Source organism: Triticum urartu, chromosome 5A (genome assembly GCF_056163025.1).
Source record: "Triticum urartu cultivar PI428250 chromosome 5A, HENAU_Tu73, whole genome shotgun sequence".
NCBI lineage: Eukaryota > Viridiplantae > Streptophyta > Magnoliopsida > Poales > Poaceae > Triticum > Triticum urartu.
The window spans coordinates 391,981,102-391,999,663 of record NC_141877.1 but is presented as its reverse complement, the minus strand read 5'-3'; the positions used below and the strand labels follow the sequence as shown (position 1 = coordinate 391,999,663).

At 44.5% G+C, this 18,562-nt stretch overlaps 1 protein-coding gene, 1 long non-coding RNA gene and 1 other non-coding gene across 3 annotated transcripts; 1 reads left to right on the top strand and 2 right to left on the bottom strand.

Annotated features, from left to right (window-relative positions):
- Nucleotides 1–589: 589 nt before the first annotated feature.
- On the bottom strand, nucleotides 590–1,421 carry LOC125556050 (chaperone protein dnaJ 20, chloroplastic-like). Its single transcript, XM_048718852.2, has one exon. It carries the CDS (start codon nucleotides 1,301–1,303, stop codon nucleotides 806–808), a length of 498 nt encoding a protein of 165 aa, XP_048574809.1. The 5' UTR covers nucleotides 1,304–1,421; the 3' UTR covers nucleotides 590–805.
- A 12,748-nt stretch (nucleotides 1,422–14,169) lies between these two features.
- Nucleotides 14,170–16,949, bottom strand: LOC125509189 (uncharacterized). The gene is made up of 3 exons (XR_007283998.2): nucleotides 16,352–16,949; nucleotides 15,321–16,279; nucleotides 14,170–14,471 (listed from the first exon to the last, which is right to left on the bottom strand). It is a non-coding gene; the product is annotated as an uncharacterized LOC125509189 (long non-coding RNA).
- Nucleotides 16,950–17,667: 718 nt separating this feature from the next.
- TRNAY-GUA (transfer RNA tyrosine (anticodon GUA)) lies at nucleotides 17,668–17,752 on the top strand. The gene is given in 2 exon segments: nucleotides 17,668–17,704; nucleotides 17,717–17,752. It is a non-coding gene; the product is annotated as a tRNA-Tyr (tRNA).
- The last annotated feature ends 810 nt before the right edge of the window (nucleotides 17,753–18,562 follow it).

Below are 18,562 nucleotides of genomic sequence, written 5' to 3'. Positions count from 1 at the left end.
CGGCCGAGCGCGCCTTGATCATTGCAACACATGCATTATTGCAGAATTATTTCTGCAACACAGGTCTTGTTGCAGAATTTTCTTGAACTACTCTTTCATTGTAAATTTTTTTCAACTCGGGTTTTGTTGACTTTTTTTTTGCAACTACGGTCTTATTGTAGAAAATTTCTGCAACAGAGGTTTTGGTGCAAAACATAAACCCATTGTAGACCATTGCAATATTGCATATGTTTCAGAAGCATAGTCCTTGTTTCAAAAACATAGCCCTGTTGCAGATATGCATTCGATGAAGGATGGTATGCGGTCTTTTATTTAGACGTGTGTCATGCAGGGAAGGTGATGAACGTGGCCACTGTGATCCGTCGGATGATGGTAGGTGTTTCCCTTCACCAATTAGCGCACCTTACAATTATTGTATTTTCTAACAGAACACAATTGCAGATGTTTACACATATGCACTTACATTTATGCGATGCATACTTTATTTTTGTGAGTACCTTTGAAATATTGAGTCGGCACAACATTGAAATTGACGAAGTAACGACAGGCGTCTCGTAGTGGATAGGGCGTTGTATGTTCACTCTAGTACTCTACAAGTTACATTATACGTTGATTTGACAAATATAATGCCAACTTTTGCATGTACAACAACTTACAATCAAGTCGAGCAGTACATAGTATCCGAGCCTACACCAAATAAACATGCATACACAAGTTTTAACGCCCCAGACTGGGGTATGTCACCGTCAAAGAATCAATGAAACCACAGCCAGACTGGGGTATGTTCACTCTGTTAAAGTCTACTCTAGAACCGGCGGCCGCTGCACCTGCTGCCATTCTGCCGCCGTTCGGACCTCGCCCGCAGCACGGACAGCTGCGCCTCCCACACGTCCCTCGCGAACCCATCTGCCGGCGGCCTCGCCGACGCCCGGCCCGTCCTGAGCTGAGCGTCGTACTGCACCCTCGTGGCAGGGTCGGACAGCGTCTCGTAGGCGCGCTGGAGCTCGACGAAGAGCTCCGTGGACTCGGCCCGGCGCGATGGCGGGCACACGTCCGGGTGGTACTGCAGCGCCAGCCGGCGGTACGCGCGCTTGACCTCCTCCGCGCCCACGTCCGCCGAGTGCTCCAGGGACAGCACCTTGTAGTAGTCGCCTCTGCTCGGCGAGCGGACACCCGCGCTCGCGGCCGCCGCCGCCTTCACCCTGCAGTTGCAGTGTCCGCTCCTCCGGCCAAAGCCGGCGCCGAAGCCAGCAGGCTTGCCCGCGCACCTCAGCGCGGCGGAACTGGAGCTGGCGGTGTTCATGGATGGCTAGCCGGTGAAACAGAGGAGGAGGAAGAAGAAGAAATGTCTTGCTGGTCAGGTGATCTTGATCAGGGCGAGCTGCGCTGTGGCGGATGGTGATGTTGGAGAATGAACGGAGATACCGATAATATATAGGCGAGTGGAAGCCGATCGCGGATGAGACAAACGAGGCGTGCCGTTGGTTGCTGTGCGCGTGCGTTTGTTGCACGGGCGCCCGCGGTTATTAACGTCGCCGTCGCCGGCGATGGAGCCGCAGTGCAACTTGCAAGGTGGTGGTGGACCGGTGAAATGGCGCCTTGCGGGGCCGGGGGACATGCTGGGCCGGGCGGTAAGGTTTAAACGTTAATTCTTTTTTCAGGCCGCTGTTTAAGCGTCAGTTTCTCCGGGAAAGTTCGACGAAGGTGCGCGCCATCAGTTTGTATGCATGGTGTCATGGTGACGATCGAAGAAGCGCCCGGCCGTGTGCACTGTGCACCAGCCATAATTTAAGGTGGGCTGAGGCGAGGCTGCCCCTGCCTGACTTTCCTACCTTCGCCTCGATGGTTCACCCCCAACCTCCGCTTCGCGGCCGGCCGGAGCCGGCCGCCGCCTGATTTTTCATCGTCGCCGTATGGATCTTGGGGACCAATGCAACAAATGAGAAAACTACTGGCTGTGAGATGGCGGTATAAGTTGAACGGTCGGCCAATGTCTTATCTTGTGAAATTCACATGACACATGGCGCGGTGAACATGACTTCAGTCGACCGTTTTCAGAAGAAAAAAAATGTATTTAGTCGACCTACACGGCTACAGCTAACCAGAATTAGGTCACCCAGGTTCAAAACAAAGGTCACCCCAAGGCGAATTACCAGCCACAAAACTCGTATTCTAGAAGATAAAAATGATTGCTTAACTTATAGTATAATGCTGAAAAAAAGTTAGTCAAGGCGAACTAAGCAGTTGGTTTCTACACCAAGGTGCATGTCCTATAGCATTAAACTCACCTAGCTAGCGAGAGAGGATTTGTGGCACGCAGGTCTCACATCACACAATCCTCGGGCGTGCTTTTATTTTTGGCTTCTGATTTTCAAATTTTTTTATCTTTTAAATGAAAAGTCCAAATTAAGTCATGCTTTCATATTCATGTTGCTCGTGACGAGTGCGTTCAAATTAAGTTATGCAGTTGGGCAGGGCTTGGTAGGTGCGTGCCCCTGCACCCGCGTGTCCCTGTGAATTTGCGCTAACTAATAGATGCATGGCCAATTCGTCGGTGGGTATCAACAACTCTTTTGATGACTATCATTTCTGTTTGCTATTTGGCACAACATGCAATTTTTTTTCCGAAACAAGGCAAAAAGGTTGCCATTTTCATTAAATAAGGAAAATGATTTGTGACAAAGCCCAACAGAAGGGCAAGAAGAAAAGGTCATCACTCTCGTAGCATTACAAAACCCAAGTGCTTAGCGTGCACGAGCGCCCACAATCTAATTTGCTCTTTGATGTTGTGCATGAGGACCGTGGAGGGAGACGCGGTGTTGCAGAAGACCCTCGCACTGCGCTCCTTTCAGAACTCCTAGGATATCAACATTAGCATGAAGGACATGGACTTTCTCGAATGGCCTCTAGCTTGGGCGACTCCCCACTATTGTAATCTATAGATCGTGTAGGCTAGGGATACGGGATAGATCGATCTGTACATACACTTCTCCTTGGCTCGAGGAGGCCGCCGTGTCGGTCATGGTGACGAGTGGGCGGCGGCGGAGCTTCCCATCGCTTCAGTGCCTCCCTCTGGATCGGATAGGGTTAGGAGTGGGGAACAGTGGCGGTGACGAACCTCGTGTCCTGTGCCCCTGATCCCCACCTCCTCTTTATAGCACTGCACGACAGGGGCCCACCAGCCTTCCTTGGGCTGGACGCCCCCGATCAGGGCGTGGGTCAAGAGCCCAATGAGCCGTTGGGCCCATTGGTGGAGAGATCAATCTAACATTCTCCCCTTTGATCTCATCATATACTTTTAACTTTTATACTTTGAAATAACTCTTTTCAAAGTACTCGTTCCATCACTGATTTGCATGTAGAGCATGTCTCATCATCACGGTTCATTCCCGATAGAATCAACACCTACAACGCACTCCTCTGTTTTGAAACAGATTCTTTAACCTTGGGCCCTTTTATTGTCCGGAAATGTTAGACTATACCATAAAACCATGTCGACTGTGTGTTCTCCGAACACACTGGGCGGTAAGCCTTTAATAAGCAGATCTGCAAATACTTGTTTGTTGCTTTCATGCTCCAAGCATTTCAACATAATTCCGGACTTTCTCCTTAACAACGTATAACTTTGTGTCAATGTGTTTGGCATCAACACTTGACTCGTTGTCATAGGAGCGAAAGACTTAAAATAGTTATCGCTGTTGTCAACCATTATCAACTCCGGGTACAGGTCTCCTTAACCATTTTGCCTGTCCCTCAGCCTCATATCAAGCTATAAAATATCTTTGCATCACATTGATGATAATTGTTTCATTCTTTGGAGCTTTTCCACAAAAAAACCTCCAAGTATGAAAGTTAGCGACAATTGTGGATTTCGCTATACATTTCACAAGTCATGTCTTTGTACTAACAATCTTTTGAGAGCACTTATTTCTTTCAGCATGAGGCCGATATCTTTGACTCCATTCCAGTGATCTATATATGGACTAGACATTGCCAAAACAACCCGGATACGTGGACTGTCTCAGGGTAAGGTATTGAGCTTCCAACAGCTAAAGCATACGGCACCATATCCATTTTCAATCTTTTCTCATCAACTTTTGGAACACCATAGTTTCCAGTTCTGTTACCCTTGACTATAAGAACAGGCGTAGGTTTTCTCGCATGCATACTTTAGAGACCTTTCTAAGCATGTCCATGCGACATTACTAATACCCCTTTTTATTCTTTTCTTGGTGAATCTCGATAATTATAACGAGAGACACTCTACTGAGAACATTCGTTTGAACTTTGAGAACAAAAACTTCTTTTCTTCTCCTGTAGTAGATTGACATGACTACTAGCAAGCAGGACGTCATCCACATGCACAGGATTATGAAATGAATTTCCCATTCTATAACTTTATACAAACACAATTGTCCTCACATTTCTTTAACCCAAAACAACATTTGATTGCTTTAGTCCATAAAAGACTTCTTCAGGCAGTATCCCCTGTGTTCTTTACTTTCATCTGATGTAACTCAGATCATAATATCTTTCATCTGATGTAACTCAGATCATGATGTGCTACCAACACTCATTGTAATCTATTCAGTGCAAAACGCACAAAAACCTTTTGATTTAAGTCGTGTTTTACACCTTTACGTATTTCCTTTGGAGTCAGATTGTGCTTGTAGATTCTTTACAGCCTACTGTTTTGGCTCCATTGGAAATTACTCATCAGTCCCAAACATCGTCGGGATTCACTAATTTCATTTCATCTCACATAGTCTCTTATCATTTAGATAAGTAGACACTTCTCAAAACTCGAATGAGCACTTTAAATGAGGTGGGATCAACCTCCATTTGAATTTCACTAACATAGACTTTATAGTAATAAGAAGTATCTGATTTTCTCATTCCTTGAGACCATCAGTGTCTCAGGTACTGGCACTTCTTTCATATGGGGCTGTTGTTGCTCTGTCATTGCCAAGAGGAAAATTAATTATATAGTCTTTCATTTCCAAGAGGCAACAAGTTTTACAGGGACCTGTGTCACAAGATCCATGTGTACTCATTCATCCTTTATAGAGCTAACATCAGGTGTTGTATAGGTCATACAACATGCTCCCCCTGATTACTCCATCTTCACTAAAAATGGAGTATCTTTAAACTTTATTATTTGGGTTTATTCTGCTAAAACTTTCTTCTTTATGGTACTTTTAAGCACCATCTTAGTATTCCTTAGTCTGCTTTCGGAATTGTAAAATATCCAGGAATACAACTATTTCTTTTCTTTAGGGGTATTAATATGACCGTCATACTCCCCCAGACGATCACATTCTTCATCACATTATCTAAAGTATAGGGGAGTTTCATCATTCTTAATTTATCTCATATATCTTTCTCCCCCTCGAAATGTGGCAAGAACTTTTCTACCACAATTTCGAAAAACCATTCATAACTCTTGTGAATGAGGAAACTTTGATTATCTACTTCATTTATCAGGAGTACTTTTCCTCATTCCATTTCAGAAACTCAACAAAGTTCTTTATCATTAGTACTTTTGCAAGTCACACTTGCACATCATTCTTATCTTTAGGTTCGTCTGTAACTTTTATTCTCTTTGGATTTATTGAGTGCTTAATGACCGTTACACATAAGATGTACGGTCGATACTAGGAAAGCATAATAGCTACTCCATACTTTTCTCCCAGAGTGGGACATATTAAAAGCACATGCGTCATCATGTCTTTCTCCTGTCATACAGGATAAGTCTGAGAAAATTTCTGCCTCCATATGGGTTACGCAGGGAATTTTCCCACACTTTTCCTGCCATGCGGGTTTTATCATAATCATCTTTTCCCGCCATGCGGGTAATTCCAAGGGACATACATGCCAGAATTGGCTCTTTTGACTGCATATTCAATCATCAAATTCAGAAATAAATCCGAATGCTCTTTGACACACATGTTTGATCCGACGTTGGTCAAATTAAACACGCATGTTGCTTGTTTCATTTCAAATCATGTTATCTGAAAAACCTTCTTCATAGAGAGTACATGAAAGACATTCGTCAACCAAGACTCTCAATGATCTATCTCTTTTCTTTTGAAGCCATTCTTTAGAGAGAACATACTCCCTCACGTTATGACCTTTCTTGGTCATCTTTCGGGTCACAAGTAACCAACCATTCGCTTTCACGAATGAAAGCATGAAAAACTTTTAGTCTGAGAAAACTTAGCAAATAATCAACAATAATGAGCATAAAAATAACCCTACATTGGTCTGGTTAAAAAATATGCACATTAAACTTTTGCAAAACTTCCTTTTTATACTCTAAATCATCGTTGTGGTAGAATTAGAATAAAACTCATTCTTCTACATTAATTCCATATCACCGTTGGGCGGAAATGGAAATAATGCATATAACTCATAAACAATGTGATGATAGTATTTCTATTAAACTACTTTGCTCGGAAATAATCATCATCATCAACTTTATTGCAGCAGAAGCAAGAAATATACATTTCTCTAGTTCAAGAGCATTTCTTTATCCTTAACTGTTCTCTGAAAATTGATCACTATGATACAGAATTTATCAGAGATTTAAGCTTTGAACATAAGACTCATAGAATTATAGTACTGTTATCAACAACGTTGGTCAGAAAATAACAATACCATATTTTAACGTAAAAACATATCTTTCTTTTGTCATAGCAGAGACTATCCGCATCTGATTTCACCCACAGGGGAAAAACAATGCTAAGATCAATTCTTCCAACTAAATTTTCCCGTTGGTTCCAATTTAATTGGAGGATAAAACTTTTACTTTGCAGCGGAAAACATGAATAAAAAATTCATGAACTTTATTCTTTTCGGAAGAATTTTCTTTTTCCTTTTAAAATGTTAAAACTTTCATTTATTTGCAGCGGAAAACATGAATTAAAAAATTCATGAACTTTTTGCTTTTCAGAAGCATTACTTTTACTTTTCTATTTACTAAACAAAATATTTCTCGAAATAATTTGAATAAAAAAACTGTATTATATATGCCCAAAAAAATGGACAGAAAAAAAACAAATAAAACCGGCAACTCAGCGTGGCCTCGGCCTAGCGCGAGCCGCTGCTGGCTTCGGCCCAGCGCGCCGCTGTGGCTAGGGCCAGGCGAGACGCAGGCGAGGCGCAGCGCACGCGGCCAGCCAACGGCCCGCGCGGACAACCTGCGGCCTGCCCAGCGAGCGCGATGCGGGGTGGCGCTGCCTCTCCCTTTCGGCCCAATGGCCCGCTCCGCTCTAGGGTTTTGATCTGGTCCGTCCGTGGGGATCCTACAGCCACGCGCGACTTTCGGTTGGTCAAAACCAGTCCGCAGACGCCTTGTTGGGGAACGTAGTAATTTCAAAAAAAATTCCTACGCACACGCAAGATCATGGTGATGCATAGCAACAATAGGGGAGAGTGTGATCTGCATACCCTTGTAGATCGACAACGGAAGCGTTAACTTGGTTGATGTAGTCGTACGTCTTCACGGCCCGACCGATCAAGCATGGAAACTACGGCACCTCCGAGTTCTAGCACACGTTCAGCTCGATGACGATCCCCGGACTCCGATCCAGCAAAGTGTCGGGGAAGAGTTCCGTCAGCACGACGGCGTGGTGACGATATTGATGTACTACTGTCGTAGGGCTTCGCCTAAGCACCGCTACAATATTATCGAGAACTATGGTGGAAGGGGGCACCGCACACGACTAAGAATATGATCACGTGGATCAACTTATGTCCTTAGGGGTGCCCCTTGCCTCCGTATATAAAGGTTCAAAGGGGGGGGGGGCGGCCGGCCAAGAGGAGGCGCGCCAGGAGGAGTCCTACTCCCTCCGGGAGTAGGACTCCCCCCCTTTCCTAGTTGGAATAGGATTCGCGGAGGGGGGGGGGAGAGGAGAGAGAGGAGGAAGGGGGGCCGGCCCCCTCTCCTTGTCCTATTCGGACCAAGGGGGGAGGGGCGCGCGGCCCATCTCTGGCCACCTCTCCTCTCTTCCACTAAGGCCCACTAAGGCCCATATACCTCCCGGAGGGTTCCGGTAACCTTCCGGTAATCCGGTAAAATCCCGATTTCACCCGGAACACTTCCGATATCCAAACATAGGCTTCAAATATATCAATCTTTATGTCTCGACCATTTCGAGACTCCTCGTCATGTCTGTGATCACATCCGGGACTCCGAACAACCTTCGGTACATCAAAACGCATAAACTCATAATATAACTGTCATCGAAACCTTAAGCGTGCGGACCCTACGGGTTCGAGAACAATGTAGACATGACCGAGACACGTCTCCGGTCAATAACCAATAGCGGGACCTGGATGCCCATATTGGTTCCTACATATTCTACGAAGATCTTTTATCGGTCAGACCGCATAACAACATACGTTGTTCCCTTTGTCATCGGTATGTTACTTGCCCGAGATTCGATCGTCTGTATCCTATACCTAGTTCAATCTCGTTACCGGCAAGTCTCTTTACTCGTTCTGTAATACATCATCCCGCAACTAATTCATTAGTTGCAATGCTTGCAAGGCTTAAGTGATGTGCATTACCGAGAGGGCCCAGAGATACCTCTCCGACAATCGGAGTGACAAATCCTAATCTCGAAATACGCCAACCCAACATGTACCTTTGGAGACACCTGTAGAGCTCCTTTATAATCACCCAGTTACGTTGTGACGTTTGGTAGCACACAAAGTGTTCCTCTGGCAAACGGGAGTTGCATAATCTCATAGTCATAGGAACATGTATAAGTCATGAAGAAAGCAATATCAACATACTAAACGATCGGGTGCTAAGCTAATGGAATGGGTCATGTCAATCAGATCATTCAACTAATGATGTGATCCCGTTAATCAAATAACAACTCTTTGTCCATGGTTAGGAAACATAACCATCTTTGATTAACGAGCTAGTCAAGTAGAGGCATACTAGTGACACTCTGTTTGTCTATGTATTCACACATGTATTATGTTTCCGGTTAATACAATTCTAGCATGAATAATAAACTTTTATCATGATATAAGGAAATAAATAATAACTTTATTATTGCCTCTAGGGCATATTTCCTTCACGCCTCTCTGCCGAAACCCTAGCCACGCTGTTCTCTCGTCGGGATCTCGCGGGCAGCGCAGAGAGGGGCTCTGCCCCGGCCGCCAGCAACGGCGGCGGATGCCAGTGCGCCGGCGAGCCTCTCCTTCCTCTCCCTCTGCTTTTCTCCCTCTTCTTTCTCCTGTGGCAGAGAGAGAGCAGCGAGGTCGAGCCCTCCTGTGATCCACTTCGCACCCGCGATCCTCCCTAGCCGTCTGGCATCCGCACGAGGCACCTTGCCGGCCGCCGGCGACGGCTTACACCACCGCGCCGCGCGAGACCCGGTCACTTTCTCTTCTTTTTCCTTTGGTTCCTGTCCATGTCCTGTGGCAGAGCGAGGGAAAGAGGGATGCAGATGCGCCCTCCTCTATTCCCCTGTGCGCCCGCGGCCGGCGGCCTGCCGGCAATGGCGGGACCCCACAACGGCGAGCCTTCCCCCTCCCTTCTTTCTTTTCCACGAGAGAGAGACAGAGAGGCGTAGTGACTCCCCCTCCTTTTACTTTTCTAGCGAGATAAAACGGAAGAAGGAGCGCGACCACTTTGCGCCGTGGTCATCCTCCTCGTCGGTCGCGCGTCCTCCCTTGCGGCGAGCGCGGCGCCGTCGAGGGATTTGGTCGCGGTGCTTACCCCCTCCCCCTTTTTTTGTTGTCTTCCTTTCTTTCTTTTCTGGCGAGCATTTGATAGCTCCGGTGGTTCTTCTTCCGGACGCCTCGGCTTGCCGATGCACGTCCGAATCGAGAGGAACGGCGCGGCCTTGCGGCGGCGTGATTACTTTGCCCTTTTGCCCCTCTTGTTCTTTTAGGGTTAGGGTTCATGGGGAGAGGGAAAACTTTTTGTGATTTCTGTGTATTTGCTTTTGATTTAATCTCTACCCGAAAACCGATGCCTTCTCCTTGCATCTGATACCATTGTTGTAATCTATAGATCGTGTAGGCTAGGGATACGAGATAGATCGATCTGTACATACACTTCTCCTTGGCTCGAGGAGGCCGCCGTGTCGGTCATGGTGGCGAGTGGGCGGCGGCGGTGAGGAGGCAGTGGCGGCGGCGGAGCTTCCCATCGCTTCAGTGCCTCCCTCTGGATCGGATAGGGTTAGGAGTGGGGAACAGTGGCGGTGACGAACCTCGTGTCCTGTGCCCTTGATCCCCACCTCCTCTTTATAGCACTGCGCGACAAGGGCCCACCAGCCTTCCTTGGGCTGGACGCCCCCGATCAGGGCGTGGGTCAAGAGCCCAATGAGCCGTTGGGCCCATTGGTGGAGAGATCAATCTAACACCCACCACTCGTTGACGCTACCTATCGAGCTCCGTTCCTGGGGTTTGATATCCAGAAGGCCAAGCCAGTCAATAATGTCACACCAAACTCTCACCGAGAAGCGGCCGTGGCAGAGAGATGAGTCGAAGTTTCTTGGATTTGCTTACAAAGAGGACACGGCCTGGGAAAAGCACTTTGAACTTTGCTCGAATGACAAATTAACAATGAATAATGTTGATTCATCTTCTGCATATTCTATGAGATTCGGTGGCTGCATTTAGATAGTGAAGGCCGGCAATCTTCATTAGTCAGTCACGGGTTCAGGTTTGCTTGCCGACCCTCTAACTAGAAATATGCGGCTTCCTATGTATAGTAGAATATCTACCTTGCTAGCTTACCTAAAGCTTGGCCAATATGTAAGACAAGAGTGACGATAAGATGCAAACCAGATCGTATCCGCATACGTTGCATTTGCAAAATTAAAAAAAAAATTGATAATCCTAGTGCATGAATGATGTGTACCATGGATGCGATCCAGCCAGATACAGGCCTCCTCACCAAAAGCTCAGTCTTGTCGTGTCCCGCCGCAAATCGACATGCTCGACGTGATCAAGAGCTTATATTGACTATTTCCCTCCGGAAAACGAGAGAGCTTAATTGACTATTTGTATCCCTCATGCGTAGGTTATAGTGTTTATGCGCACACTGGTTTCATACTTGGACTTAGCCAACCTAGAAGAGTTGGTGTTGACGGTATTCCGGCATCTTGAGCCTCAGTGGCATTGTGGTTCTTTTTATATTTTATATCTTTAGTACCATTGTGCTTGTGTCATGGTGGTTTTCTGCATTTGCAGTATAGTTTACAGACCGGAAGCCGATCTCTTTTGTGGTTGTATCATTTGAATACTAAGCGAAAATCAATAAAAGATTATATTTATAAGGAAAAACTTGTCTATGACTTGAAAATAATTTGCTTCCGAAAAGGAGAATAACCTCCGGCCTCTGCATCAATCGATGCATGCATACAACTGACTTGAAAATAACTGGGGAGCAATAGTCTTGTTATGCGCTTGGTGAAAATGAAATGCAATGGAGATGTCACGTACTGTATCGAAAATTCAACCATGTTCATCCACGTACGTTCATACATCATTATCGGAAAATAAATGACGCTTATATATCAACCGATGCAGAGACATGGTGCTATCCTTTTAAAAAAGTCCTTAAACTAACTGTGAAACTGAAATAGCCGGCTCACCGAGTCCTTAACTAGACTCCTAGCCATGTTCTATATCTGAGCAGAAGGGTAGGCATTAATCTTCGATGCCCTAGGAAAAGCCGGTCTGGCTCCGCAAATAATGGTGCTTGTTCCCCTTCCATTCCATGCAGGCCAAGCCTTTGTTATATAGTCCATAGTTAACCTTCAGAAATGAAGAAATGGGTGGGTATTTTGAGAGAGTAGCTTTCAGGGCAGCTGCACCTCTCCTTGTTGTGGATTTCTAGAACTCTATCAAATAGAGAACCTGAAGCTTCATTTCCTTGCTTGCCTGAGCCCTTGACCATCAACCATAAAGGCACACATTTTTAGAAGGGATGAGAATTGCTTACGTGCTTGTTAGGCTGTTTTAACTTTCTTGGCCATGTCAATCCAGACTGAAGTTAAATATGTTTCTTATCCCAGCAAAAAGAAAAATGGGGGTGCGACGAAGCAATGTTTATCGGACACGAGTATCTGATCGCTAGTACAATGGGACCTCTTATCTGAACACCGATTATAACAAGGAAAGGAAGATAATGTTTGCAGCGCTGCACTTGCCCGCGTCGGACGAGGGCTACGGACAACCAGGGAAAGAACGATAATCTTCACCCGTCATGGTCGATCCAGATCGTGTAAATTAAACCAGCAGCAACACAATTTTCGCGATCAAGGCCATTCAGATTCGCCTCCTTTGGTTTAGAGGAATTTCATAGGAATTCTAGAGGATAGAATTTTTATAGGATTTTTTCCTTTAGAGCCCTTTGGTTCATAGGAATGAATTCCTATTCTTACATGGGATTGGTTCCCATCCTCCACATTTTATAGGAAAATAAAAAAGAGCCTAGACTCAATGGAAAAATTCCTTTGGTGTCAATCAAATGACATCTTGTTTCCTATTCCTACTCATAGAATTTGAGATACATGTCATCTCATTTCTTACAAGATTCCTATTCCTATGATAATCCTATCCTATGAACACAGTATTTGGTGGCTGCAGACATTCATGCATTGAAAAAACACAGTTGACACTTGACAGTGAAGGGCCGGCAACCTCCATACCTGCATGAACACGCATTTGCTAGTTTTCCCGTCAGTTTACTTCGTCTCCGTGAATTACGCGTTAGCTGCATACTCCTCGCTGAAGTCTACTCAACGTACTCTGAACCAGTACGTCCGTCCGTCTCCGTCCAGTGCATAAGACAAAGTGCACGGCCAGTCGACCAGATTCACACACACCGGACATATTTTACTTGCAACAACTGACGCACGAATGCTCCATTGACCGACCGATCGATCGGTAGGTATATTTTGTTTTGTACGAGACTCTATAAAAGATAATTGCTTGAAAGTTTCACGAACCGGTAGGTGTGGCCTGCGTGTTTTAAGTTTTGCTTGTGCAGCTGACCAGATCAAATGCTCCTACTACCAGGAAGGCCGTGTCATGTGAGAAGGGGCAGGTACGGATAAATAGACCCTGACAAATGTGTGTTCAAAGGTAGATAGCACAATGCAAATCAAGGACTGCCAAAAGGTTCGGTCTTTTGACTCTTTTCTGCCGTGATCGATCAAGTCTAATTCAATTGCTTAGAGCTACAAAAAGAGAAATCTAATATGCTTGTGAAGACTAAAACCTTGCTGGTTTTCCGCCGGACTCCTTGGAATCTGAATGTTCCCTGTTGATCTAAAGTGGCTGAATGTTAATTCTCACTTTTATCTTCTTCTTTTTTTGCGGGAATCATAGGGTATTTATTCCAAGGTTATAGAATTACAATCTTCAACGACTAACTCACTAACACACGGAGGGGGATGGTTTAGCCAGCACGCAGTGCTATCCTCGTTCCGTACAAATGTCTCTAAACAATGTGCAACTCTATTCTAAAAGCGAGAAATTTTTACCGGAACAACTACCCTATCATTTATGGAACGTTTAATCTCAGTAATCAAATGACCATATGCCAATCTGTCCAAAGAATCATACGTGAGCACTTTAAGAGCAACTGTGCAATCGGATTGAAGTTGTATAGGTAAGCTTGATCTTTCAAGTTCCAAGAAGAGCCCTTCCATCATTGCTTGGATTTCCGTTTCTAAGGCATCATTGCAATGGAAGAGTTTTTTATATGCTGCAAAGATCATCTTGCCGTTATTATCTCGTAGTAAGAACCATCGACCGAAAAGGCGACCCAACCCTGAGTTTGGTTCGGCCATGGTGTGTTTGCGGGAGTAGCAGTCTCAGACGCCAGATTATTTGTCACCACGTCTAGGGCCATTGAAGATTTTTCCTTTGATAATTTCTTCTACACTGAATGAAATTTGGCAATACGAATTATAGTAGCTACTCAGAAAAGAGCATGACACCTCCACACCTGGTATAGATTTGCCAATGTGAAAGTTCACTAGTGGTTGGGGCGCCACCTGGTGGCGCCTCTTGAGGCAAAATTGTGCGCACCAGTCAAGCTTTCGTATTTGTTAATGTCTTATGACAACATGTGTAATTCAGCAAAAAAAAAAAGTCATCCAGATGAGCATAGCGCTTCAAATATAAGACACGGTAAAAACTGCAGGAGATAAGTGTTCATTCATAAAGCAGAGCAAGCGTACTAGTTTCATAGATACTAAAAGGTGTTGTTTCATATATACAAACAGGTTTATTTAACAGAGAAGATTGTGAAGCAAAACAAGAATTGTAAAACGGCAAGACATTTCAATTCTGGGATTCAATTGACAGTGACCGACCAACTACGCATTGCAGTTTAGTGACTTGAGGGGAAAACCGATGTATTTTAGCCACAGAGAGACATTTCCTTGGAAGTTCCGACACGTTCGATGATCACCAATTGACTGCTTCCCAACCTGAAGCAAGAAAGAGAAGTACGACGAGTTTAGATAAGATGTTCATCATTATGAGTTTGATATCGGATGAGATAAAATACACACAAATCCATATCATAAAACAAAACAATTCCTAACAACAACAAAAAACGAACATGCATTGTAATTTTCCCTGCATAAATAAAATAACTATCCGAGCGTTAACCCAAAGTTCTGTATTGAAGCAGGTAGTCTAAAAATTTCGAGGCTATTTCCTGTAACATCATCAATTTCTGGATACAAGTGTAGAGCTGTAGAAGGAAAAAAAAAAGAAAATGAAGCAGATCTGCTGCTTCATTTATAAGTTTAAATAGTATGCATCATACCATTTCTATTTTTAATAGAATGTAGACCTTTCCCAAAATTGCATATTTGGTACAGTCTAGATGACAGCAAAACAATTATAAGACTACAGTCTATGCACATTTTAGTTTCTATTCATGAACACAGGTGAAATGTGTAACAATAACATATGGTTTCCTTCAACAGCTGATCTAAGTGTAACTCCTTCAGCTGCATACCACTAATCCATGTTTTGGGATCCTTATAGGAAAGAGCTGATGGTGTGGGAGATATACCACGCCGTTGAAGTATCAAGTACCAACATAATATGCGCAAACTAAGCATAGATGATGTTTATGATACAACAAATAAAAGACATAGATAAAGCCCTTGCATCCTGGGTTGTGGTAGACACATGATATATTGCTGAAACCAGCAATCATATATTTAGAAAATACACAACTTTATGAAAACAGAGAGAAACAATTGCAGAATTGAAACTCCTAATGTAGAGAAGGAAACTGTAAGCAAAGGCTATAATTAAATTACCCTGTGAAATCCCATTCTCCTGCCTTAGTTCCCTAGATTTCATTGTGACAATTGAACTCTCAGCTTGACATAAAAAGGACATGCCTCTCAGTTAGCTCGCAGATAAAGAATATTAACATTGATTTCTACTGTTTGATGCACACAAATAGGAAAAGGGGCATAGAAATGTGTAAAACTGCACATTTCAATGGAAAAAGAAACTTTAAATAAGTACTACCTTTAATTCTTAGTTCATCTGCATGCACATGTTAGAAAGTTAAAACAGAAACTCAATCCAACTAAATTGAATCTTTGAAAACAATGTCAATATTCCAATAAAAGAAACAGGGACCATTATATGAACTTTGCAGCAGTTATCTCTATATGATAGTAGCACTGAGGCCCATGAGCATTATACCTTCCCATCTTTTACCTTCATGCTGACAAAGCACATTTTCTGTCAGCTATAATTAGTATGAATGTACCATAAAACAGAAGCAAGCTACCTTCAGTTAATTCAAAATGTTCTTAGCACTTAAGTAGTAAAAGTATGCTAGTAAGTACCAGATACCAAGTGAGTCAATGACAATCTGCCCATGGAAGTTGTCTGGGAAAACTTATCTGTTATCAAACAACATTATAAAATTCACAAGCTGAGATGAACAACCTGAGACAAACAACATTAGAAAATTCCAGCAGTGTGAACAACAAACACATGAAACAGATATGATCAGACATAGCACCTACTAACTTTTGTTTTTCATTTAGGAAACAATATAACTGAAAGCACACGATGACACGGATAACCAAAATAAACTAAAAATCGAGGGAAACATGTGATCATCAGTAGTGATAGAGAGGGAGAAAGGGAGAAGGAATCCCATTTTCTCAAAGTCCTCGCTTGATTTTCTGATGAACTATCTTCATTCTTGTTTTTTTTTTTGCGGGAACTATCTTCATTCTTGCTATAGATGAACATTCTGCTAGTGAAGAACAAAATAACATAAGCACATTTGCAGGGAGGAGAAGAAAAGAAGTGTATAGCCAAGCACCTATTGTGGGCTCCAACATCCATGGCCTCCAACCTCTTAATCCCTCCTCTTTGTCCATGCGCAAGCCGGCGACTGCACGAAGTGCGCTTCCAGTAGTCCTCCATGGTCTGCTACACCACGGCAGAAACAGAGGAGAATAAGCAAAGGAAGAGAAATACAAGGGATGAGAAAGGAAAGGAGCTCCCTGCACGCAAGGTTAGTGGTGGCGGATCTTGTCGTGCTCCCATCTGGTCTAGGTAGCAATGACCAACAATTACGGGAACTCGTCGCCGGGCACACCAGCCGACGTTGGTTCGTCCACCCAGTCGAGGTTGTCGACGAGGCCACCCCCGTGAGGCCACCGTCACCGTCCCCATGGGTTGCAGGGCCTCCATCGCTGACGGGAGGGGGATGTCGCGGCGTGGGGCAACGGAGAAAGGGGAGAGCGAGCGAGACGAGGAGGTTGCGTGGGATCAAGGAGAAAAAGGGGCTCGCGTTCTAGGGGAGGTAGTATTTTCTATTTTTTTTTTAGATAGAGGGGAGGTTGTATCTGGGCAAAGGCCTACTGTACGTTGACATCACATCCCACCCATCGCCATCTCCGACGCCCCACGGGTCAGTGAACCGCACTGCTGCACACGCACACAAGCGCCGGCGCGGTAACCGGCGCTGACACCGCTGAGGACGAGGTCGAGGTTAATATTACAAGCACAACAAAGCAAACACACAAAGAAATTGACAATAGGACCTGCAGCTACTGAACTCGGGTGCGCACGAGGTGACGCGAACCGGCGGCTTCGCACGCCCCAAGCGCAGAGCGAACCAGCGCCTTCCAACTGGCCACGCACCACACCAGGAATTGCTCCGCGCAAAGCTCTGTCGCGATTGGCCGCCATTTATGCAATGCTTGCGTCGGCAGCGTTTTTGTCCCTAGCTAGTCTGACGTGGACACACCCAATGAGCGACCTTGATGCACACCTTATTGTTTTGGATTACTTCTCGACCATTACTTGTTGCCGCACGCCCCTTCATGGCTAACTGCATATGGCTGCTAGGAAGAATAATGCGTTCGCTCAAGAAGTTAAGATTGATGAGCTAGAGGCAGACTCCCATATGCTGTCGGAGATAAGAGATTAAATAAAAATGGTGAATTCGTTTTAATTCCACGAGGCTCGGTAGTTTTGGGAGTGCTTTCCAGATTTGTTGGACCACATGGCCAGCGCCATGCCTATTGACCTGTTTATATCCTCGCAAAAAAAAAAATCTGTTGGTACGTTCGGAACGATTCTACACCGGTCAATATATAAGTAGGGTGTGTTTGGCCTTCCAATCACAAGCCGACTTTAGCTCAGTTGGTAGAGCGGAGGACTGTAGTGTTGCAGATAAATCCTTAGGTCGCTGGTTCGAATCCGGCAAGTCGGACTTTTTTTTTCTTCTGAACAAGTATTTTCTTTTTTAAATCACATTGCTAAAGGTCGACTTTTTCTATCCATATATGCTTGTGGGAAGAATCTACTTGAAAAGATTCGTATACATTTTTGTGTTCATCTTCTGCTTAAGCAGTGTATCATGATCAGCTAAAAAAAACGATGTTCCTGTGCGTCTTCAAGAAAAATACAAACATATGCATGCATTAGAGCATTTCTAACTAACTAGTTAGAAAAGGATAAGTCCGGTTTTTCTTCTCTAACCAGAAACTAACTGAACCTCAAAAAATGTTAGGGGAGTAGGAGCAAGTTCAATAGCCCCCCTAAAAACTTTTCGTAAAAGTCATTTTACAGAATGACTGTATCATTTACCGGAAGTTTTCAAATGGCCACTTCTCTCAGTCCCGTTAACATTGTCCCATATTATTTTTTTCCTATTTTTAATTAAAAAAAACTAGCTAATAGCTCAGGCCCGCAAGTTAGTGATAGGGCCACAGGGGCTAGGAGCGGCGCGTGCATGGCGGGCGGTGCAGCAGCACGCCCGTGAAGCTTTAGGCGGTTATCCGCCCGCAAGACGGAGAACGTGATTATGCGGGATTGCATAAAAAATCGGGTTTACGGGGCTGTTGGAAGCTTTTTTGCCCCAACTTCCCGTAAAGGATGGTTTTTTAGGATACAAGAGCTGTTGGAGTTGCTATAAAAAATTTACTCCCAACCACTCACGGTTCTTAAATTTACTTGTCCTCGCGACCACGGAGTAAAAAAATCAACAAGTCACTTCTCCTTGTCTCCCCAATCCTCGTTG